Source organism: Athene cunicularia (genome assembly GCF_003259725.1).
Source record: "Athene cunicularia isolate RWA chromosome 3 unlocalized genomic scaffold, athCun1 chr3_part1, whole genome shotgun sequence".
Lineage (NCBI taxonomy): Eukaryota > Metazoa > Chordata > Aves > Strigiformes > Strigidae > Athene > Athene cunicularia.
The window spans coordinates 117,952,144-117,970,963 of NW_020799097.1; the positions used below are offsets into that span (position 1 = coordinate 117,952,144).

General features: G+C 42.6%; 1 protein-coding gene across 1 annotated transcript in view; it reads left to right on the forward strand.

The window, feature by feature from the left end:
* The window catches only part of PLCB1 (phospholipase C beta 1), a 397,493-nt gene extending 384,109 nt beyond the window's left edge, over positions 1-13,384 (forward strand). Inside the window, exon 32 of the mRNA XM_026844689.1 lies at positions 10,057-13,384. Coding sequence (XP_026700490.1) covers positions 10,057-10,287 — 231 coding nt within the window. The 3' untranslated portion in view covers positions 10,288-13,384. The remainder of the gene's footprint in view (positions 1-10,056) is intronic.
* The last annotated feature ends 5,436 nt before the right edge of the window (positions 13,385-18,820 follow it).

Here is an 18,820-nt window from a genome sequence, read left to right on the forward strand (position 1 = left end):
ACAAGAGGCCTTAAGCACCTGAAGCTTTCTTCGCTTGTCTCTCTCCTCCTTCAAAAATAGCCAGAATCTCTTGATCTGCAGGACAGCACCACTTTTAGGCAAAACACATTATACATAAAGTGGCCCTGTGGATTCCAGGGCCGCCTGGAGACATCCTGCTCGGCTGCCGTGGTGCTGCACAGCTCTGAGAGTCCAGCATTCTCCAGTTCACCCGGGATTTGAAATATTTCTGGAATATACTGTTGCTGTTATAACCTCAAGATGTCATTTAAAAGGAGTTTCCAAGGGACTGTTATGACCTCTTGAGCGGAGAAGTACAATACTGCTGGTCTTCCAAGGCCTGTGCTGTTGGACACTCAGCTGCCGGTTTACAGAGGGCCTTGGAAGCATCATTGGAAGTGGAAAAAAAAATCACTTGTTAGAAGGTAATGGAGGCACTGATCTTGTTTTGTTGTTTGTTTTGAAAACAGTCTCCAAAATATGGACAGCACTTTATAAAAAGGACCAGTTAAGAAGCTCTTTTTAAGCTATGTCACTAGAGTTATTTACCCTGGATCCACCCCAATAAACTAAGGGCAGTAACTGATGATAGATGAGACTTCAGTGGAGTTTCTCTGGATTTATTGCATTGAAACAGAGCAGATTTGCTTACAGTGAAGCTAAGTTCCTCCAGTGATAATGAAAAAGAGCAGAATCTAGCCTTAAAATGCTATACATGCTCATAGAGAGGATTTTTTTTTCCCATTCATACTAGCTCAAACTATCTTTATTCATATGCATCATGAGATGCATAGGTCACGTATTTATAATCAAAAAAAAAACAACTTGACAGCTTAATAAAGCATTTTATCCACAAAAGGAAACAATTACACAAAATAGTCATCAGAAAGAAGAGTGATTCCAAGTATGCAGCTTACAAGGCATAGAGCAGGGCTTTGCATGAGAATAAACTGCTGTACTGATGAAGAAACGGGAAACAAAAATTATTGTGAAGAAAATCCTCCCATAGAATTCAGTATAAGCTATCTCTTGAAAGAGATCTGGAAATACTACTAATAATACAACTGCCAGTAGGAAAAGATCACCAGTTTAGCCTTTTGCTGTGATGACTCAAAAGTTTTCAGCAGAGGTACAGTACAGGCATATGTATATATAATACATGTATGAACTGGGCAACACTGATGGGCATCTCATCACTCAAACATTTAGTTTTTAATTATTTCTTGGAATAGCTTTTGGTTTACCATACAAGAAGATGATATGAGTTTCTATACAAGAGTGTTAAAATCTAGAAGCCCGGGTCCCAGGTTTCTTCATAGTCCCATTGGTTTAATTGAGGTTGCAGTTAATAAAGGTGGAGACGCAGATTGATGAAGACCCTAAGATTACAGTCTAATGTCTTGAGACAGCAGATATTTAAAGGACTCATTTATATGGGGACTTGCTGTACATTAGGGAGACATAGCAAATCACCTTTGCTTTAATAGGAAGAGACATGAAGCTGAACCATGGAAGGGGAAATCGAAGTGGGAGTACATGACTAAAGGAAGATGACACAGGATACAGTTTCTAGACTCCTTGGCTTGTGACATGCTTTGGGCGTTTACAGTGATTTTTTTCAAGCACATCTTGGGACAATTTCTGAAGGAGAGTATCTGGACTGTGCAACCTGTTGACATGGGAAGGCAGGGGTGGCAGTAGTGGATTGGTCAAAAACAGAGCTACAGCTGAGCAAGCACGCCTGGTCTTGGGAATAGCAGGGAGACCTTGCGGGGTGGGAGGATAGGCTTGGTGTGTTAGACCGGGTGTGAAGGACTGGGGGAGCTTTTCCTGAGAGAAAGGGTGTGAGGTGGGGCTGGCAGAGAGAAAGTCCTGGAATTGGTGTCCCTTGTGTCTGTCATTGGTTACTGAACAGTAACCGTTATTTGAAAACACAGTGATAGGCATGCAACGAGACTGAGATGTCCTTTTCTGAGGACAGGAATCATAAGGGGAGCTTTCCAGTCAGTGTAAAGACATTTCCTGCGCTGACTGTCATTTACCTAGTGCAGTGCTGTTCCTTGCGCCAACTCTGATACTGACTGCCCTTAGGTTTTCTTTAATTCCAGCATCTTTTGAGATAAAACCTCAGCTACCTGAATAGTTTCATTTCACCCTTAGCTATTCTGTCCTTGAGTGGCTATGTTAAGCCCAAGTATTAACACGGTGGCACGTTCCTTTGTGCACTTGCTTGTAGTCAGTAGGAGAGAAAGAAAAAGAGTCCTTAGGTGCTCTCTGCACATGTAGAGTTGTTAACTCCTCTCCCAGGCCCGGAGAAATAGCTTCCCAAAAAAATGCATCACCCAGCTGCTTGCTTTGGGCCATTCTTCCCCATGGCAGGGGTGGGTATATCACTTTTGGAAATCTGCAGAGTAATCCCGGGTCTCCTCAAACCCATCGTCCTCACCTCAAGCCACTGTCTTCTGTGGGCCCCCATAATACGGTGAGTGCTGCAGAGAGACTGTGGCCATGAGGCACAAGGACAGCTAAGCCATGGTTATTCCTTTGCCTTCCCGGCAGAAATCTGCTTAGTGGAGGGAATAACATGGTCCTTAATAAGAAACTCCTTCTGTTTCCAATTACACAAAAATTGATGCCTATAAATCACTTGATCCCTGAGCTCTGTTCCTCAATTTCACTCTCCCCGTTATTGAGCCTCCATCTGCTTTTAACAATTCTTGCTACAAATATATCTTTTAATGCTGTATCCCTCCAGAATGGCTTTCTAATTAAGTAAGCTCTGAAAATGAAAAGCAGAAGAACAGCAGCTTGCTTGCTCTCTGTAGCCTTAATCTGGGAGTCCTCTATGTGCTATTTTGGAAGCTAAAATGAGGTCGCTGACATTATGCATATTTGTTGTCTGATGCAGTCTTAAAAGCCCCAAATCCTCTATTCAAAATTATCTTTAGGCACATGGGTCAAACATTTGCAGGAAGAAAAATAAGTATTTGGGGCTTTAGCAGATTTAAGAGAAACAGAAGAGGAGTGAGAAAGGTCCACAAGCTCAGACCAGTATTTCTGCTGCAACATACTTTCGCTGACCAGTGAAAACATCATTTAACAAAATAAGCATTTCCAAGGACCTGCGAAAAAGAATATGGGAGCTTTGCTAAAGAGAAATATCCTGTAGAGGTTACAGTCCCCCTTTTGTTACAAATTGTGTAGTGACCAATTACTGCCTCTTGTCAAAATACATTCTGCTGAAATTGCACAGAAGAAATTAATGTCCTTGAGTTTCTCATTAGTAAAACAAAATGAACAGGTACTGTTTATGTGGAATTAAACATCATACTGCACATGAGTAGTGCCACAGTACTTACGGATACAAATTAGTATCACATTTCAACTGGTGAATAAATACAATAGCCAAATACAAAAAAAAAAAAAAAAAAAAAAAAAGTCATTATTTTGATATTTTGCTGCTCTCTACCTCAAGGGGAAATAACGCAACTTCACGTTTGGAATCAGAACTCCAAAATTGTCAAAATCTTTTTAAAAACTTGACTATGAAGAGTTTCCTGTGGGAAATGTCAAAGATTGTTGGAGATACCAAACTGTTTAGTTCTCAGAGTACATTTTTACCTGGAGTTTTGAACCAGGTTATTTGGGTTATTTTTCATTGTTCACTGCATCATTCAGGGAAAGAAAGAGTGTGATCAGGGAAGCAAAGTATTTATGAATAATGCAGCATAAGATAGATTTAAAAAGAGAGATAGAAGAAACACAAAACTCAAAAAAATGGCCTTACAGAAGAACTGCAAGTGGAATGGAAAATCTGAGACTTAAAAAAGTTTATATGGAGTCATATCAAATTTTTTCAGTGGAAAAACTTCATCAAAACAAATATGTCCGTAATTAATGGTTTTGATTCAACAAAATTGCATTTTGGTGGGCTTTTTTCACAAAAGTGTGTAACTATACATAACTTTCTCAAAACATTTTTGCTTGAAGATTAATTTTTTAGATGCTTTTTAAGTAGTGACCCTGCCATTATTTTTGAGCTGAAAATACTTTTTAAAAAAACATGTGAGCTGGAATGAATCCCAGTCCATGTGGAAGTCTGCTGGTTTTTGCATCAGATAACTGCCTCTGGCATGGGATCTTACATCAGGAGAATGATACTCGGAGGTCACACCGCTGTGCAGACCACTCATGTGGTATCTCAAGCTGTATGGGGAAGGAAGAGAGGGGAAAATTGTTTGGAAAACACTTTCATTATTAACTTCCGAAACGCCACTTTGAAGGTACAATGGGAAGGAGCAGCAGTGTTCACATGAACAGCTTCAAAGGTGTTGCTGTGACAGGAAGGGAGATGGGTTGGACATGTTTTTCCCAACCATTTCCCTTTCCCTTGGGTGGCCAAAGTGAGGGGGAGGAGGTCAGATGGAAGCGGGGCTGCGCATCAGCCAGCTCCATGCCTGCCTTATGTCTTCAAACCATGGAGGCTGTGGGATAGAGGCAGTAGACTTTCACAAGGAGCTGACAACAGCACCAGCCCACAAAGGCATTCCTGAATTCTCTGTGTGAATGATAGGGTCATGTTTTAGTCCACTAGTTGTTTTTCATGCACACAGTAAGGCCTTTGCTCCTGACACCCGAGGTCCTAGATGGTGATTGCCATTTATGTTTGTGCAGATACCTACTTAACCTGGCTTCAGATACTGCAAAACTTTTCTTAACTTTGCTCTACATCTGAAACTTCTGTTAGCTCATTATTAGATTCTTATACCTCATTAGCCCAACTTCTTTGCTTTTCCACAGTTATCTTTAAAACAAGCCTGAAATGAAAATTAAAAAATAAAAGATTCTGAAGTAGAAAAGAGGGATGATATATATTTCAGGTAGTGAGAAGAGAGAGGAGTGCAGTATTTGAAGCTGAAACTCAGGGACAAGATTATATGAAACACCGTAAATGTGGAATAATAAAGGATTAAGGGGTTTAACATACTTATTTTGTTTCTTAATTTTCTAATTTTTTTTTAACCTAAACACTCCATGTGAACTTCAGCCCTCCTGGTAACTTGTGTTGGCAGCATGCTGCATTTTTCATGTGATCGTTTTATTTTTGTTCTTGGTAGAAACAGAAGTTCATTAGATCACATTGCAAGTATGCAAAAGTCTACAGGGGCTTGATTGGGATAGTCTAAAACCACAATTTCTGCTTCTTTATTGATCACAGTTACTGTTTTTAATGCACTGGTTGCTATTTTAATGCTATGTTATTCTACGTTATTTTGGCAGTTTTAATAACAGCTAGCTATAAATACTATAAATAGTTTTAATAATACCACTCGTTTCCTTCTCTGAGTGCATTTTCCTTGCTTTAAGCTCATTGACCATATTAATTTTCCCCTCCCACATTCCAAGGAAGGGTTGCTGAGGCCTTTCTCTGAATGATGACCCTTTTTGGAAAGCCGTTGTAGCCAAGGATGCCAAAGAGCCCTTTGAATTGAGAGGGAATATGAGCCGATCAGCTGGGCAGCTGGCTGACCGCCAGGAGCTCTGTCACTAAGGCACGGGCTTAGTCATGTAATGCCCCACTCATTTTCAGTCCCTAGGGCTAGGGGCTGCGTTGGTTGTAGTCAAGGTTTGAAGGATACGGTGGCGTTTGTCCGGAGCTCGAGTGTGCACGAGCCCAAGCCCCTCGGTTCCCCACGCTGCCTAATGTCACTGGCTGAAGTCAAAGGGACCCCTCAGGCACAGCTCCCCTGTGGAAACCCATGTGGGGTGCGACCACCAGAGGCAGGACAGTTGCAAGCAAAGCCTCACCATCTCTACTGTTATTTTGAGCAGGACAGCTTGGTCCACAGCCTGTTCCAAGCCTGTGCTGGTTATGTCTAGTTTGATAAACGATCATATAAACAGAGTGGCAGAGAGCCCTTTCAAACCAGAGGCAGCTGAAGGCAGCACCTCCCAAGGTCTAATCCCTACCTAGGCTTAATTTCTCTCCTTCTGTAATTTGGGAAATATAGTACTGATACATACCCATTTTCTAAAGCTGATGTGAGTATCAGCTGATCGTTTTTAACTAGTGCTGTTTGGTGAAAAATAAAGGGTAAGTAGATAGAAGTATACATGCAAGAGTTAGAGCTTCTGGCCACAGTCATAGCCATCAAGAGTGACTAACGCATTCATCTCCTGTCCCCAAGGACCCCACTGCAAACAGTGATGGCTCCAAAATTTAAAGTATTAACTCACTGCCTGTAAGTAAAGGACAAGGGAGTGTGATTTACCCGAACAAGAAATAATGTTTCCAACCCCTTGTGGGATACTAAAGCCACATGGAGGTGACATTAATATGTGGTTTTTGTTGGGGGTTAAAGAGAGGACAGGGGATCCATTAGAGGGCAGCTAGAGAGATAACAGAAGGAAGAAGGTTGTTACGTGTTAATGGGAACAGTGGTCCAGATAATGATCTGCCTGTCTAATCTTCAGTCTCATTTTCCCTGCCTTGTCTGGGTCCAAAATCCTAAAAGCAAGTGTAGGTCACCTTGTTCAGTAGCTAGAGGGCAGAGAAATTGGAGTAGATGGACTTGTGCTGGGAAGCAACCCAAGAGGACAGCATCCTGAACGCTAAGGCTACACTGGGCTGGAGTCTGGTGGGGTGCTGGTTGTGCAGAGAGGTTTTTACTTACACACACACACTGACATGGCACTTTGTCATGCCGTCAGAAAGCCAAATGAAAGACATACATGACTGCTGCTACTAATGGGAGGGCAGCTTTCCATTAGTGAATGAACTGTACTGTCCCTGTAAAGCCACAGAATATGGTTATCATTGTCTAATAGAAGCATGCTGAGGCTTTTAAAAGAAAAACAGCTGGGGTTTTTTGAGCCAGCTGGTTTTAAGCAGGCAACTTGTTTCTTTAACCTTGACCCACAGATGTTTGTGCCCAGGACTGGTGGTTTAAAGAGAAACACTGCTGATGCACTGTGAGACTCTGGTGGGTTTGCAAGCCCCAGGCTCACTGAAGAAGACTTCAGTGAGGGGCCGGCTTTGGCAGTGGGATGGCTGTGTTGTGCCCGTTGTGCTCTTCACTGCAGCTGGAGTCCTGTGTGATAGCTTTTGAGGGTCAGGGAATGGGCTCAGAGGTGCTCATCTGAAGCCGAGCAAGGGGAAGGACTGACAGTGCCTTTGAAATCAAAAACAAAACTAATTTTTACACACTGTTGCAGTTTTAATCAACCCTCCTTGTCTACTGTCTGCTCCTTCTCAACTAACTTCAACCTTCTCATGATTAGATATCTATATAGACTGTCTCTGGAGACACCGAAGAGAGGGAGGTAGCTCCAGATTCATGTCATTTCTATTAAACACTCAATTTAGGGGGGATTATCCACTGGAGGCACTTTAGGAGGTGAATATTAGACACAGTTGCTATCTAACAACATGCCGATTGTTGCACTGGGTTCAGATAACGTTCAGTTTCTGAGGGATTTCGAGTATTTCTATTGCTCTTAAACCTAATTAAGCAAATCAAGGTTCTGAAGGAAGTTGAGAGCCAGGAGACTTTCTCTGATTTTTGATCTTACAATGCCTCCTTCTATACCTGAGGTACCCAAAATTTACAAATTCAGTAATTCCATGTATGAAAATGAGGTGGGGAAATGCAGCAGCTCATCTCTGGCTCAGACACTCTTGTATAAAGGAACTAATATCCTTCTATAAAGCTTTGGTTTCCAATGCTCTGGACCCTTTCCCACAGTTCCTAGATTTATAAAAAAATAGCATATGCAAAGCTGCCTCTCCCTGCAGGAGCCACTTTAACTGGCTTTGTGGGGTGCTCGGACACTGCTGCGGATCTGCATCGGCAGCCTGGAGCCCAGCTGCAAACGATCCCCAACAGGAAAAGACGGTGGCACTGGCCAGATTAACCCAAGGAATGTTTTGTCCCTCGTTTGGCATAAATCTCCCTCTCACTGTGATAGCATCTTTGGGTAATTATCATAATTAAAGAGAAGGACTCACCTTCCCCTCCCCACCTCCTGTTTGTTTAGACAGTGCAGTTGTTTAGCAGTGAATTGTTACCACAAGCATGATTGCACCATGTTGGTAGACTTTTTGCTTAGAAAGTGATTTTAAGATTTGCAGTCTGACCTTTGTGAGTGCCACGGTGCCATCACTCTGAAGTAGAGAGCAGTGCAGATGGAGCCTCTTGGTGGTTGGGAAGGTCACTGGGCAGCAGGAGTGGAGTCCTGGGGCTGCAGAGCCCCGGCGGTGAGCCGGGTGGTGAGGGATGATCAGTGTGGCTTGTGGGTTTTTCCTGCCAACCACAGTACTGTTCCTCTGATAATATGTGTACTCTTGGCAGCGTTATCAAAATGGAGACGAAAGGAGGATCCCTTCAAAAATTATGTGTTAATGGACATAAAGCCAGAAAACAAAGGAAGGTCAGGAAAACAGAAGGGTACCGCAAGAAGAAGGGTGTTATGGTAGTGATTGTCTAACAGTTGGTAGAACTGGTTGGATATTTTAGAGGCAGGGTGTATTTAATGCAACCGTTTGTGCCTCAGACTCAGTGTTTATCAGCACTGTGACACAGAGGTGGGGAACTGAGGCCAGAACAGCAGGAAAATCACCAGAAACAAAGCAGGAAAGAATCTTTAGCAGGGGAACCAAAAAGAAACAGCTAGATCTTAGATCTTGAGGAAGAAAGGCTGCAAAATTTGTCTAATTAAGGAATGTAGAACTAGACCAGGTGAGATAAGGACGTTGATTTGCACATCAGGAGAAAGGAGAAGAGGCCTCACAAAAATAAAGTCAGAGATGCAGGATGAAAACCAGGACAGAAGCATGGGGAATGGGATTGGAAGAGCTCAGTGGGAGGGGTCGTGGTAAAGCCACATGCTGTGGACAGGTCAAGGATGGCAAGACTAGTATAGGTCCTGATGTTCAAGTGAAACTTTGTATTACCTGTTGAGGGCCATTGCAATGGGGTGAAGAGATGTGAAACTAGATGGGGTAGGCTCAAGCACAGAACCGAAGGATCAGAATTCACAGCACCTTTATGCATCCTGGAAAAAAATATAGCTCAAAATACGGTTGCTCAAGAAACTATTGCAAAACTGCTGCAGCTACAGTTAGCAGAATCTGACTCCCTCTTTTTAAGAAGGTGGGTGGATGGATGGATGGATGCTTGGATGGATGGAGCGGGTTTGGCTTTGGAACTCACCCCTTTTGCTTCCTGCCGTGCTCATATTGGTCATGACAAAAAAATTGGCTTTGTCTTCAGTTGAAAACTTCTCGCACATTACTGTTTTTTAAATAATGGATCATGCAGATCCTAATATGGGCACTAAAAACAAAGGCTATACAAATAAATACTGGGAAAGGACCCACAGCTTCCTGAAGACTGATAGCCAGATTTCTTTCTGCATGCCTTTTGCATCCTGTTGATGATATGACACTTTTTTCCCCAGTAATGTCCAAGACACATACTGCATTAATCAGATAATGTAACTTTCCATGATCTAGCCTTAAGAAATGTCATTTAACTTTTTTTACTTCCTCTTTGACTCCCTTTGACAACTGATTTTTTCCTAATGGTTTCTCCAACCCAAGAAATCTGGCAAAAGTGATTATATTGTTCTCAGAGCAATGTTTGTGGTGTGATTAATGTGTGATTCGCTACCTGGAGCTTAATAAAGGCCTTGCTCTTTCAAAGGCTTGTCCATGATCCATACTGCACTTGAATTGGGTCTGTGAAAGCCAGTGGGAGTATGGACACCAATATGGTCAAATCCACATATATTTTAAGGATTTGGGTACCCAAGGATGGTGCCCAAAACCAGCCTTATGTACAAATAACCGCATGTTCCTTCAGCTTTGTAATGACTGCATGAAAATCAATAGGTGTATTGGATGTGTGGCGCTGGTATGAAAAAGAAAGGAGTATGTTCTTGAATCATGCAAAACAGCATTATTAATTTTCCCCTTGACTCATGTGGTACTTTCCCCATAGTGTAGCACTGCTCGCATTAGAGACACCTGAGGACAGCTTGTCTCTTTTATTGTAGTTGCAGGTGGAACTTGATCAGGAATATCAAGACAAATTCAAAAGACTGCCTTTGGAAATTCTGGAGTTTGTACAGGAAGCCATGAAAGGGAAAATCAGCGAAGATGGAGACCACAGTTCTGCCCCCTCTTCCCTGGTGTCTGACAGTGGAAAATCAAATCATAAACCTCTGCAAAGTGAAGAGGAATTGGAAGAAGATAATCCAGAAAAAGTGTTTGATACTACTTTTTAACTGCCCAAGAAACAATCAATGCGCCAGGGCACACCAGTCCCCAGCTGCCCGTCTCCACTCTCCTGATGTGAGCTGTTGCTGAAGCGCTTCGGGAGGCAGGAGGGATCTGCATTCAAGTGCACATTTCCCAAAAGGAACATTTTCTAAAAAGTATTGTGCAAAGGTCTTCATTCTCATTCTTCATCTTACTATTCTAGAGCTTAGTGCAGTTGTAATGGGAAAATTAATATGTTAGCCATCCTCTTTTTTTTTTTTTTTTCCCCCAATTTTCAATGGGTAATTTTCGGGCCGTGTTCACTGTTAAGAATGTTTAATGAAGACCAGTGTATTGTACAGAGACAAATGTGTGCAGATTTCCTTTTGGAGTGCCAACGCAAAGTGCTCCAAACTACTACAGATCCTAAAGAATATTGTAACAGTATGTAATCATATTTGTTTCCTTCTTTATAACTGCACCTTGACAGCTGTACCATCATTTTACGTTTGCACTGAAACATTTAATTCTCTTTAGCTTTGCAAGCACTGGTGGCTTGCTGTCTTGATATTATGTTTATCACGTGGAAAGAAATATATTTGCTGCTGAAAATTCCTGGAACTGTGGGGACGGGAGGAAAACAAAGAGAAGAACTCTGCCTGGAGATTGTCAGTGTCTGTGTATGTCTGTGTTTGTTACACTGTGTGAGTGCATATATGTTTGTGTATATATATATATATATATATATAGCTATATGTGCATACACATCCGTCTATATGCACACACAGCATGTTTCTATTTGAAGTCAGCGTGGTCTCTTGGCCAAATTAAATGTTTCAGGGATACATGAGTAGAGAGAATCTTTATGAAAGCTAACATCTGGGTTATACTGCTATAAAATAGTCATTGAATCATAAAATTCTTTTTGTGGTGTTAGTGTTGTAAATCAAAGTAGTTTTAGAATATAAATTTGATATATATTTTGCAGACTCAAAAGTATTGATTTTAAGTATCATATTTTAAGCTTACTGAATTTGATAGGATTATAAAATGTTTAGGACTACAGTATTTGAAATTTAACAGAATCTTCCATTATTTTTAAGACTGAGGTTCAGTTTTACTAAGGTCTGAAATTTAAAAGCAGAATATAAAAACCTGATCACTGTTATTTAAAAATGTATATTAATCCATTTAACTGACTTCTTAAAATAAGAACAATCAAAGTTAGTGTACTGTATGATATGCATGAGAGAAGTAACAGCACATTTGTCTGTCAGACAACAGAGGGACTTTGTGAAAGTCGACATATTTGAAAAGGTAAAGAAATGCTATTCTCTGGATTCCCATACTAATAGAAATAGGAATTATGAAACATTACGGACAGGTTCTTATTTGTACCCAAGCCAATGCATAATGCTACAGGCCTTTCCCTCAGCCGTGTGGTGACAAGGTGTCTTAGGGTGAAGGATAAAGTAGCTCAAAAGACAGAGGTTTGCATCGAGAGTCTTGATCCTACAAACTTAACTTCTCCTGTGCACCACCGGGCTCAGTGCAACTGTTCTGGGCAATAACATTCACATACATGTTTGCAAGATCGGGGCCTTACTTTGGATTAAAAAGCAATCGGAGAAAGCAGTTAATTACATAGGGAAGCATTTTAATACATCGTAACAGTTAAGTTACTTTACTTCCATTCCCTCAGGATTTTAGTACTTTAAAGTAACTTATTTTATTTAAATTTAAGCAATAAAGTACAAATCAAGCTTAAGTTTTCAGTTAAATAATGGTGTATATATATATAAGTTCAAATCTTGGAAAACAAACAGTATTTTTATGTTTCTTTTTTAAACTTAGAGCAGAAAGAAAGAAAAATTGTATGTGGTTTGGAGATCATATTTTGGATTAAACTCTCCTGGTTTATGATGATGAAATTTCTGAACATGAAATTAAAAAATCTGACTTTGATTTTAATGCTAGGAAAGGTAAATCCTCTGTTAATCCTTGTTTTGCACTTTGAAATCAATCTTAATCACTGATTGAAAACTTAGAGAGTCAAGATGTAATGCTGCATTTTATAAAGTAAAAATGACGTATTGTCTAAATTATTAAAAGAATAAACTGATAGCAGTGTTCACAATAAAACTGAAGACTATTGCATTACAGAAACCATTGTACAGCGCAGGCTTTTTGGTAAAATCTTAGCTCCTTTGAATTTCAGCGCTATGTTCCCGGGGACTTCAGAGGAGCCAGGACTTCACCACAGTCTTCAAAGAAACTTGGGCAAATACCATTTAACCTTTTATTTATATTTAAGAAGAAATAAATATAGTGGTTGGATTAAATATACTATCAGCTGTAGTCATTTTACAGTACGTTTGTATTTGACCATTTCCTGTACTTCACATTTTTTTATATCTGTACAGTGCCACTTTCTGCAGGTGTAAGGTAGTGTGTAATACTGTACATCTTGAATTGTTCAAACTATTTCGGTGAAACAGATACCATTTAATATTGATATTACTTGAACTAGAGTAAGATAATGAAAAAAGGGTCTTTATGATGTGCAAGTCTTGTGCCTTTTATGTATTTGCCTTGTTCCGTGTTGAATGTGTGGAAATGCTGTATCGTGGACTTTCTGCTGTATAGAATAGAGCTGTCTATATTAAACTAGGTCATGCACTTCAGATATCTTTACACTACTGAAAATAGCTTGGTTTTGGCAGTATAAACAGAATTTTAAAAATTCTAATGAAGGCGAGACATTTTAGATTTAACATGTTCATAATTATGTTAATTAATGCTCATGTATTAGCTAAACATTCACTGAAAGATAACTAAAGGGACATCATTGCTTGCCTTTCTTTGAAATCAGTGTTGCTCTTGTACATTGTATTAATAGTGTCTGTGATTGATTAGTCCTTGATGATTTGCTTTCAAAGTAGGATGAAATATTTCAGTTAACATGTACATATTTTTCAGTTCCTCAATCTATGATTGTTTCAGAGGCATAATTCACATTTTTGTAAAAATTCTATGCAATTTTGTGGCATGATGTTTCTTCCACTTGTAATTTTAGTGCTTACATTACAGATCCAAAGGACAAATAAAAATTTCTTAACACAAGATGCTTGTTTTCTCTGTTCTTTGGCTCAAAAGCCTCTGTTGGCTCAGGAGACCTTGCTGACTCTTGAAGACCTTCCCTTGATCCCATGCTCCCAGGAAGGGCAGTGCCTCGAGAAGTCAGTGAAGTTTCCCAGCAGGCTCCTGCTTTCACAACAAGAACTTGCATGTGCCAGGGCATCTCCCGCCCCTCCCAGCAAAACGTGCATTTGCTGCTGCTCTCAAACAACTGGAAACAAAAAAGGTTCATAGTAGCCAATGGACTGGCGAGAAAACTCACTGGTTTACGGGACAAGCTTTTGCACGATTTTCAGCCATACTGGTAAGCTACCTCAACAAATTATAGCAGCTTTACTTCACTGCCCCAGCTGTTTCAGTAATCATCTATGCAATTATATATGTGCTGTGAAATGTACCTTTGCAGGGCCCTTCCACTGAGAGCATTGAAAAATAAACCTATTCCATTGGCTTTTGACTTTCCTTTCCCTATTTAATTTACAGTGTAAAAAATTATCTCTGGGAGAAGAGATAAGCAGGTATATTAATCCAGTGTACTAAGGGGTATACCTATTAAAATAGTCTCCAAGGCAGCCAGAATCAAACTGCTCCCTAAAAGAGGTGTGGGGAAATGGGGCCTGGTGAGGGGGATGGACATGGCACAGGGTAGAAGCAGGCAAGGAATGGAGGAACAGAGCTGAAAGCCCAGCCCATGAACTTGGCAGAGAGGAGTAAGACTAGGACAGAAACAGAGAGGAGGGGGCGGGAAGTGAAAGGAAAGAAAAATGGCACATTTCCTCCCCAAAGGAGGAGCAGTGGGGTGTGAAATCAAGCATGGGGTTTGCCGAGGCCCTGTTAGCAAGCTGCCTGTCACATAGCGAGGCAAGAGAGGGGAGGTAGCGCGGCGGCAAGAATTTCAGGATGATGGGAGGGAAATGGTGACGGCAAGCACAGAGGGAAAAGCCAGGAGGCCATGGGAAGGATTGGGAAACGGCTCTCAGCTCCCGTGGGGCTCAGCGAGGCAGGATTCTCACAGCCGGTGCTTGTTGTACTTGGGCCACGGGGGACTAATTTGCTTGCTGAGGAGAGAGGGCAATGGGCTGGGATGTGTGGAAGAGTTATTTGGAGGCCAACCAAGGGGAAAATGGTGTCACAGAGGCCAGGCAGCTCGTGTAGCTGCAGACGCTACACAAAGCAAGTCCATTGTGTTGCTGAAGCTTCAAGTGGGTTCCACAGATGCTCCTGGTGATGGCCAGAAGAAAACCGGTCTCACCACAGAGCAGAAGTCTGCTAGAACCAGCTGGGGAAGGTGCCCTCAAAGGGGATGCTTTGGTAACTAGTGCCAAATTCCACCACAAGTAATTGATTCTCATCTTCATGAGCTTTATATCATTTCCTTCACAGCGACATGGCTTGAAGGCGGTGGCTGGAGGGTGTCAGGATCCAGCTGAGATGTTGGTGTGAGCATTGGGTAACATTGCTGAGCAGGGCAGGAGGAGGAGTTCGTAGTGGGCAGGCCGGCTGAAGGGCCTCCTAAAACCTGGGCATGCACTAGGAAATCATTTCCTTTGAAAGATATGAATGGGGGTTTAAACCCACAAACATTATACTATACCCTTGGACTTGAGGAGTGCTGAGTGCAGGGGCTGCACAAGTCAAATCTGCCAGCCCTGGCTGACGTACCCGAGCTCCTGAAGCTACTAAGTTTCACCTACAAAATTCGGGTCAGCATTTCTTATTGACAGATTGGCTTCAGTGACTGCATTTGGCTTGTTTGGGCACTCATTCAAAGACCTCTTGCTTGCTCCAGTAACTGTTGAGGGAGTAGAAGAAACCTAATTCTAAATCTGGATTTAACTTCTGACATCAGGCATCAAGGAGCCAGGTAGTTTCTCTCTACAGTAGTATTATTTAATGTGAAAACAGCTAAGTTCTCTCCTGGATTTAGCCAGAAGACGCTTGAATGCCAAGTGAGACCACTTATGTGACCCTGCCATTTCCCACAGAGTTGAAAGAGTTAATGCTGACCTCCCTTCCCAGCTCTGCCCAGACATGAAGCTTCCCTAAATACGCACAGGAGGATTTGCTTGGCCATCATTAGACCTAGTTCCTCCTCAGAGTCAGGGAACTGGTCTTACTCTTCTCTTCTTCAAGAGTTCAATAGGAGAAAGAGTCTCTGTAGAGTGAAGAAAGAGCTACTTAGCTAAAGGGCCAGTGCAGGAAATTAAAGCCACGTGCAAAAAGCAGCAGGTGATAGTCACTAGTGAATTTAAGGACAGTGACTGCAGAAACACATTTTGGGAATAAAAAAGGTCCTGTATAGAGGGAGACTCTCCACTAGTGTGCACTGGTAGGACGGTCGGCAGGAGGAAAGACTTGGGGGCTTGTGCTGCTTTCCACAACAGTTCTTTTACTTCTTCTGAGTGGGAGGGTTTAAAGGTTCAGTTCTTGGCTTCCTCGGGATCTGAGGGAAAAACACGGAAGAAATAAAAGAATCAAAGTGCTCAGCTTGCAGACAGTAAAGAAGAAAATAGTGGAAGTAACTCCTTTTCTATAGTACAACTGATACGATTTTAAAGGCCTGGGGTTTTTGGAATGGTAGGCTGCAAAATGTGGTGAGGAGACCCTGATGTGGTGAGGGGTACTAATTGTTTTGGCTGGATCTAGACCGGAGTAGATAGAAGGGCTTTAAGTAGCACTGAAGGAACCAAGCTCTAATTAGGGACAAATTGAAGCCAGATTAACGCATATAAAGGGAAGAAATTTAAAACCTGCTGCTGTATCAATGGAGAAAGCCTGGCTAATGAGCAGGAGAGCTTGGCAACTTCCATCCCCAAGAACTGTAATGTAATTAGTTACTGAGCTGTGGTGGGATAATTGGCCTGTTCAAATAAGTGATTACAGCCTGTGTAGTGGAGATCAAATTATTTAAAAAGAAAAAAAAAAAAAAACAAAACACGGTGGGGTGTATAAATCAAACTTTGTTCTGTTCTTGGGTAAGATGAAGTGTGGTTGGTAAATGTCACTGCATTGATCTAATCTACCAATAGCAGGAGCTGCAAGCAGGGCAGGTGACTTAAGGGTTTTTTAGAAATTACTTAAGGGTCATTTAGATGAGATGCTGGGGGATATGGTCTAGGGGAGAACTTGTAGAGTCAGGCTGATGGTTGGACTCAGTGATCCCAACAGTCTTTTCCAATCTGAATGATTCTGTGATTCTGTGACTTGCCTTCAGCTGGGAAAGAGGTTACAGGTGTGAAATATTCTGTCCAGGTTTTGTAGTGGCATTTTCAGGAAGGTGCAGAGAAAAGCTGGCTCTGTATGCTCCCTGGGATGATGGCTGAATGTTGGGCTTCCCAGAAAGGAAGAGGGTGGAAAGGCGTAACATCAGCTGACAGAGGGAAGCTGGAGGCAAGCGAGTTAGAGACGGACCACCATCTTCTTTGTTGTCTTCCTTTCTGCATTAGCACACCAGAGATGATTCATTCTACGTAGTGACAGAACACGTGGATGATGCGCTGCATAGGGTGGTGCCACGTCGTGTTACTCGCCCCATGCGATCTGTGTGGATACAGCAGAGAGGAAGACAATCTCACAGTGTCTTCTGGTCCTAAGGTCCGTGACTCTTATCACAGTGTTCTCCTCTTGGAGGGGTTTCTTCTTCCCCAAGAGGGCACTTTCAAATGTGACCACCCAGAGGTTGTGATTCCATTTGGAAAGGCTTTGTAATGTCCTCTTAATTGCCAGGGTCAGTAAAGTAACCCTGAGCGTGGTGTCTGCAGTTCAGCCATAAGGGATGTCTCCCAGAAAATAAGCCGCCTCTTCAAGGGTGTAAATCAGTAAAAGTGTAGCATCCCAGGAGCCCTCGGCAATAAAGGAACTCCACCCAAGTGCTCTCACAGCTCTCCGTCAGCTGAGCAGAGCAGATGAACTCCCTGGCTGGAAGCTAACCCAAGCCATAAAATCCACAGTAAGATGCATCTCTGATTCATTGAGTGCAGCCTGTTGGCCCTGGGGAAACAGCTGGAGACAGAGCCCCAGCCAGAAGAAGGAGGAGGAGGCAGCAGCTGCCACCATGTGCCACTATTTCCATCCAAGGGTGCAGTGATCTCAGTGGAGAGCTCAGTTCCTCAAGCTTCCCTCTCCATCTACGGGAAAAGCCTCTCCTGATGAGAAGGGACTTCGAGAGTAGGAAACAGCCTTTATTCCCTTCAGTAAATAAATATTACACCCTGCTTTCACTTTCCTGCTGCAAAATGCTCCCTCTGATCGTTAAGCCCAAGACAGCAGCCCAACCGTCAGCAGGGCTGTTAGCTGCCATGATTTATGGGCTGGAGGAGGCTGCAGAGGCCTCTTCACGCTGTTGCTGCCTTCTGTGCCCCGCTCAGAAACCTGCAAGCAACTGCCAGGCCCAGCTGGAGCAGGAGGGAAGGAGGAAAGGTCCTTCCCCACTCCCCAGGGGGTATTTTCCTGCACATGCAGAAACGCTGGGAGGGCAATGGGGCTGTTACTCAACTCGGCAGGGCTGGGGTGGTGCAGAGCTGGTGTGAGTGGCACGTGCCACTGCATCACCTGGGTTTGTACCACACATGGAGTGATGCCATGAAATGCCACAGGACCCTGGGCAGCACAAGGACCCCGAGCAGCACAAAGATCCCGGGCAGCACAGGGACCCCAGGCAGCACAGGGACTCCAGGTAGCACAGGGTCTCTGCTCTGTGCATGCTGCCAAGAAACCCTGTGTTGCCCCTCTTGCACAGGACCCAATTTAGCCCAGTCCTTTAGAGCATTCACCCGTGAATGCCTCCTACATCTTGCTGCTATTAGCTCCTTTTATTATATTATGGTCCTAGAAATAGGAAGAAAACACCCTGGTATCGCCTTGATAGCAACAAAATAATTGCTCTGTTTTCCCCGAGGAAATCCAGCTTTGGGCGTGCACTCTTCCTTTGTGCTGCAGCTTTCCATGAAAAGCAACTATTTCTATTGCCATAATTTAAAACCTTCATCTGGCTTTACAAATTCCTGTTCCCTCAACCGTGTGACAGATCAGGGAGCTGTGATAACTTTGTGTCAAAGTAACTCATGAGAAGGAAATTATCTGGCTCTCCATGGAAATGCTGCTGTTCTCGACTCCTTGGGGGTTAACGCAGGTCCCCACCTGCAAGTCAATACTGTGAGGTGCCACGTAGCGGCTGCAGACCAGGGGTGCCAGTGGTGCCAGATGGGGGCCAAGGCATGGGGACAAGCATTTGCCAATGTTACACATAGTGGTAAAAAATCTCAGTTTTTAACTGGACCAGCTTCACTATGGGTTAAGGTGAATTTGACACAATTATCTTGCTTCATGGAGTTAATACAGCTAATTATTTTTTTACACATACTCCAATCACTTACAAGTTGCAGCAAAGTACTATTTGACTATGTCTAGCACTACCTTAAA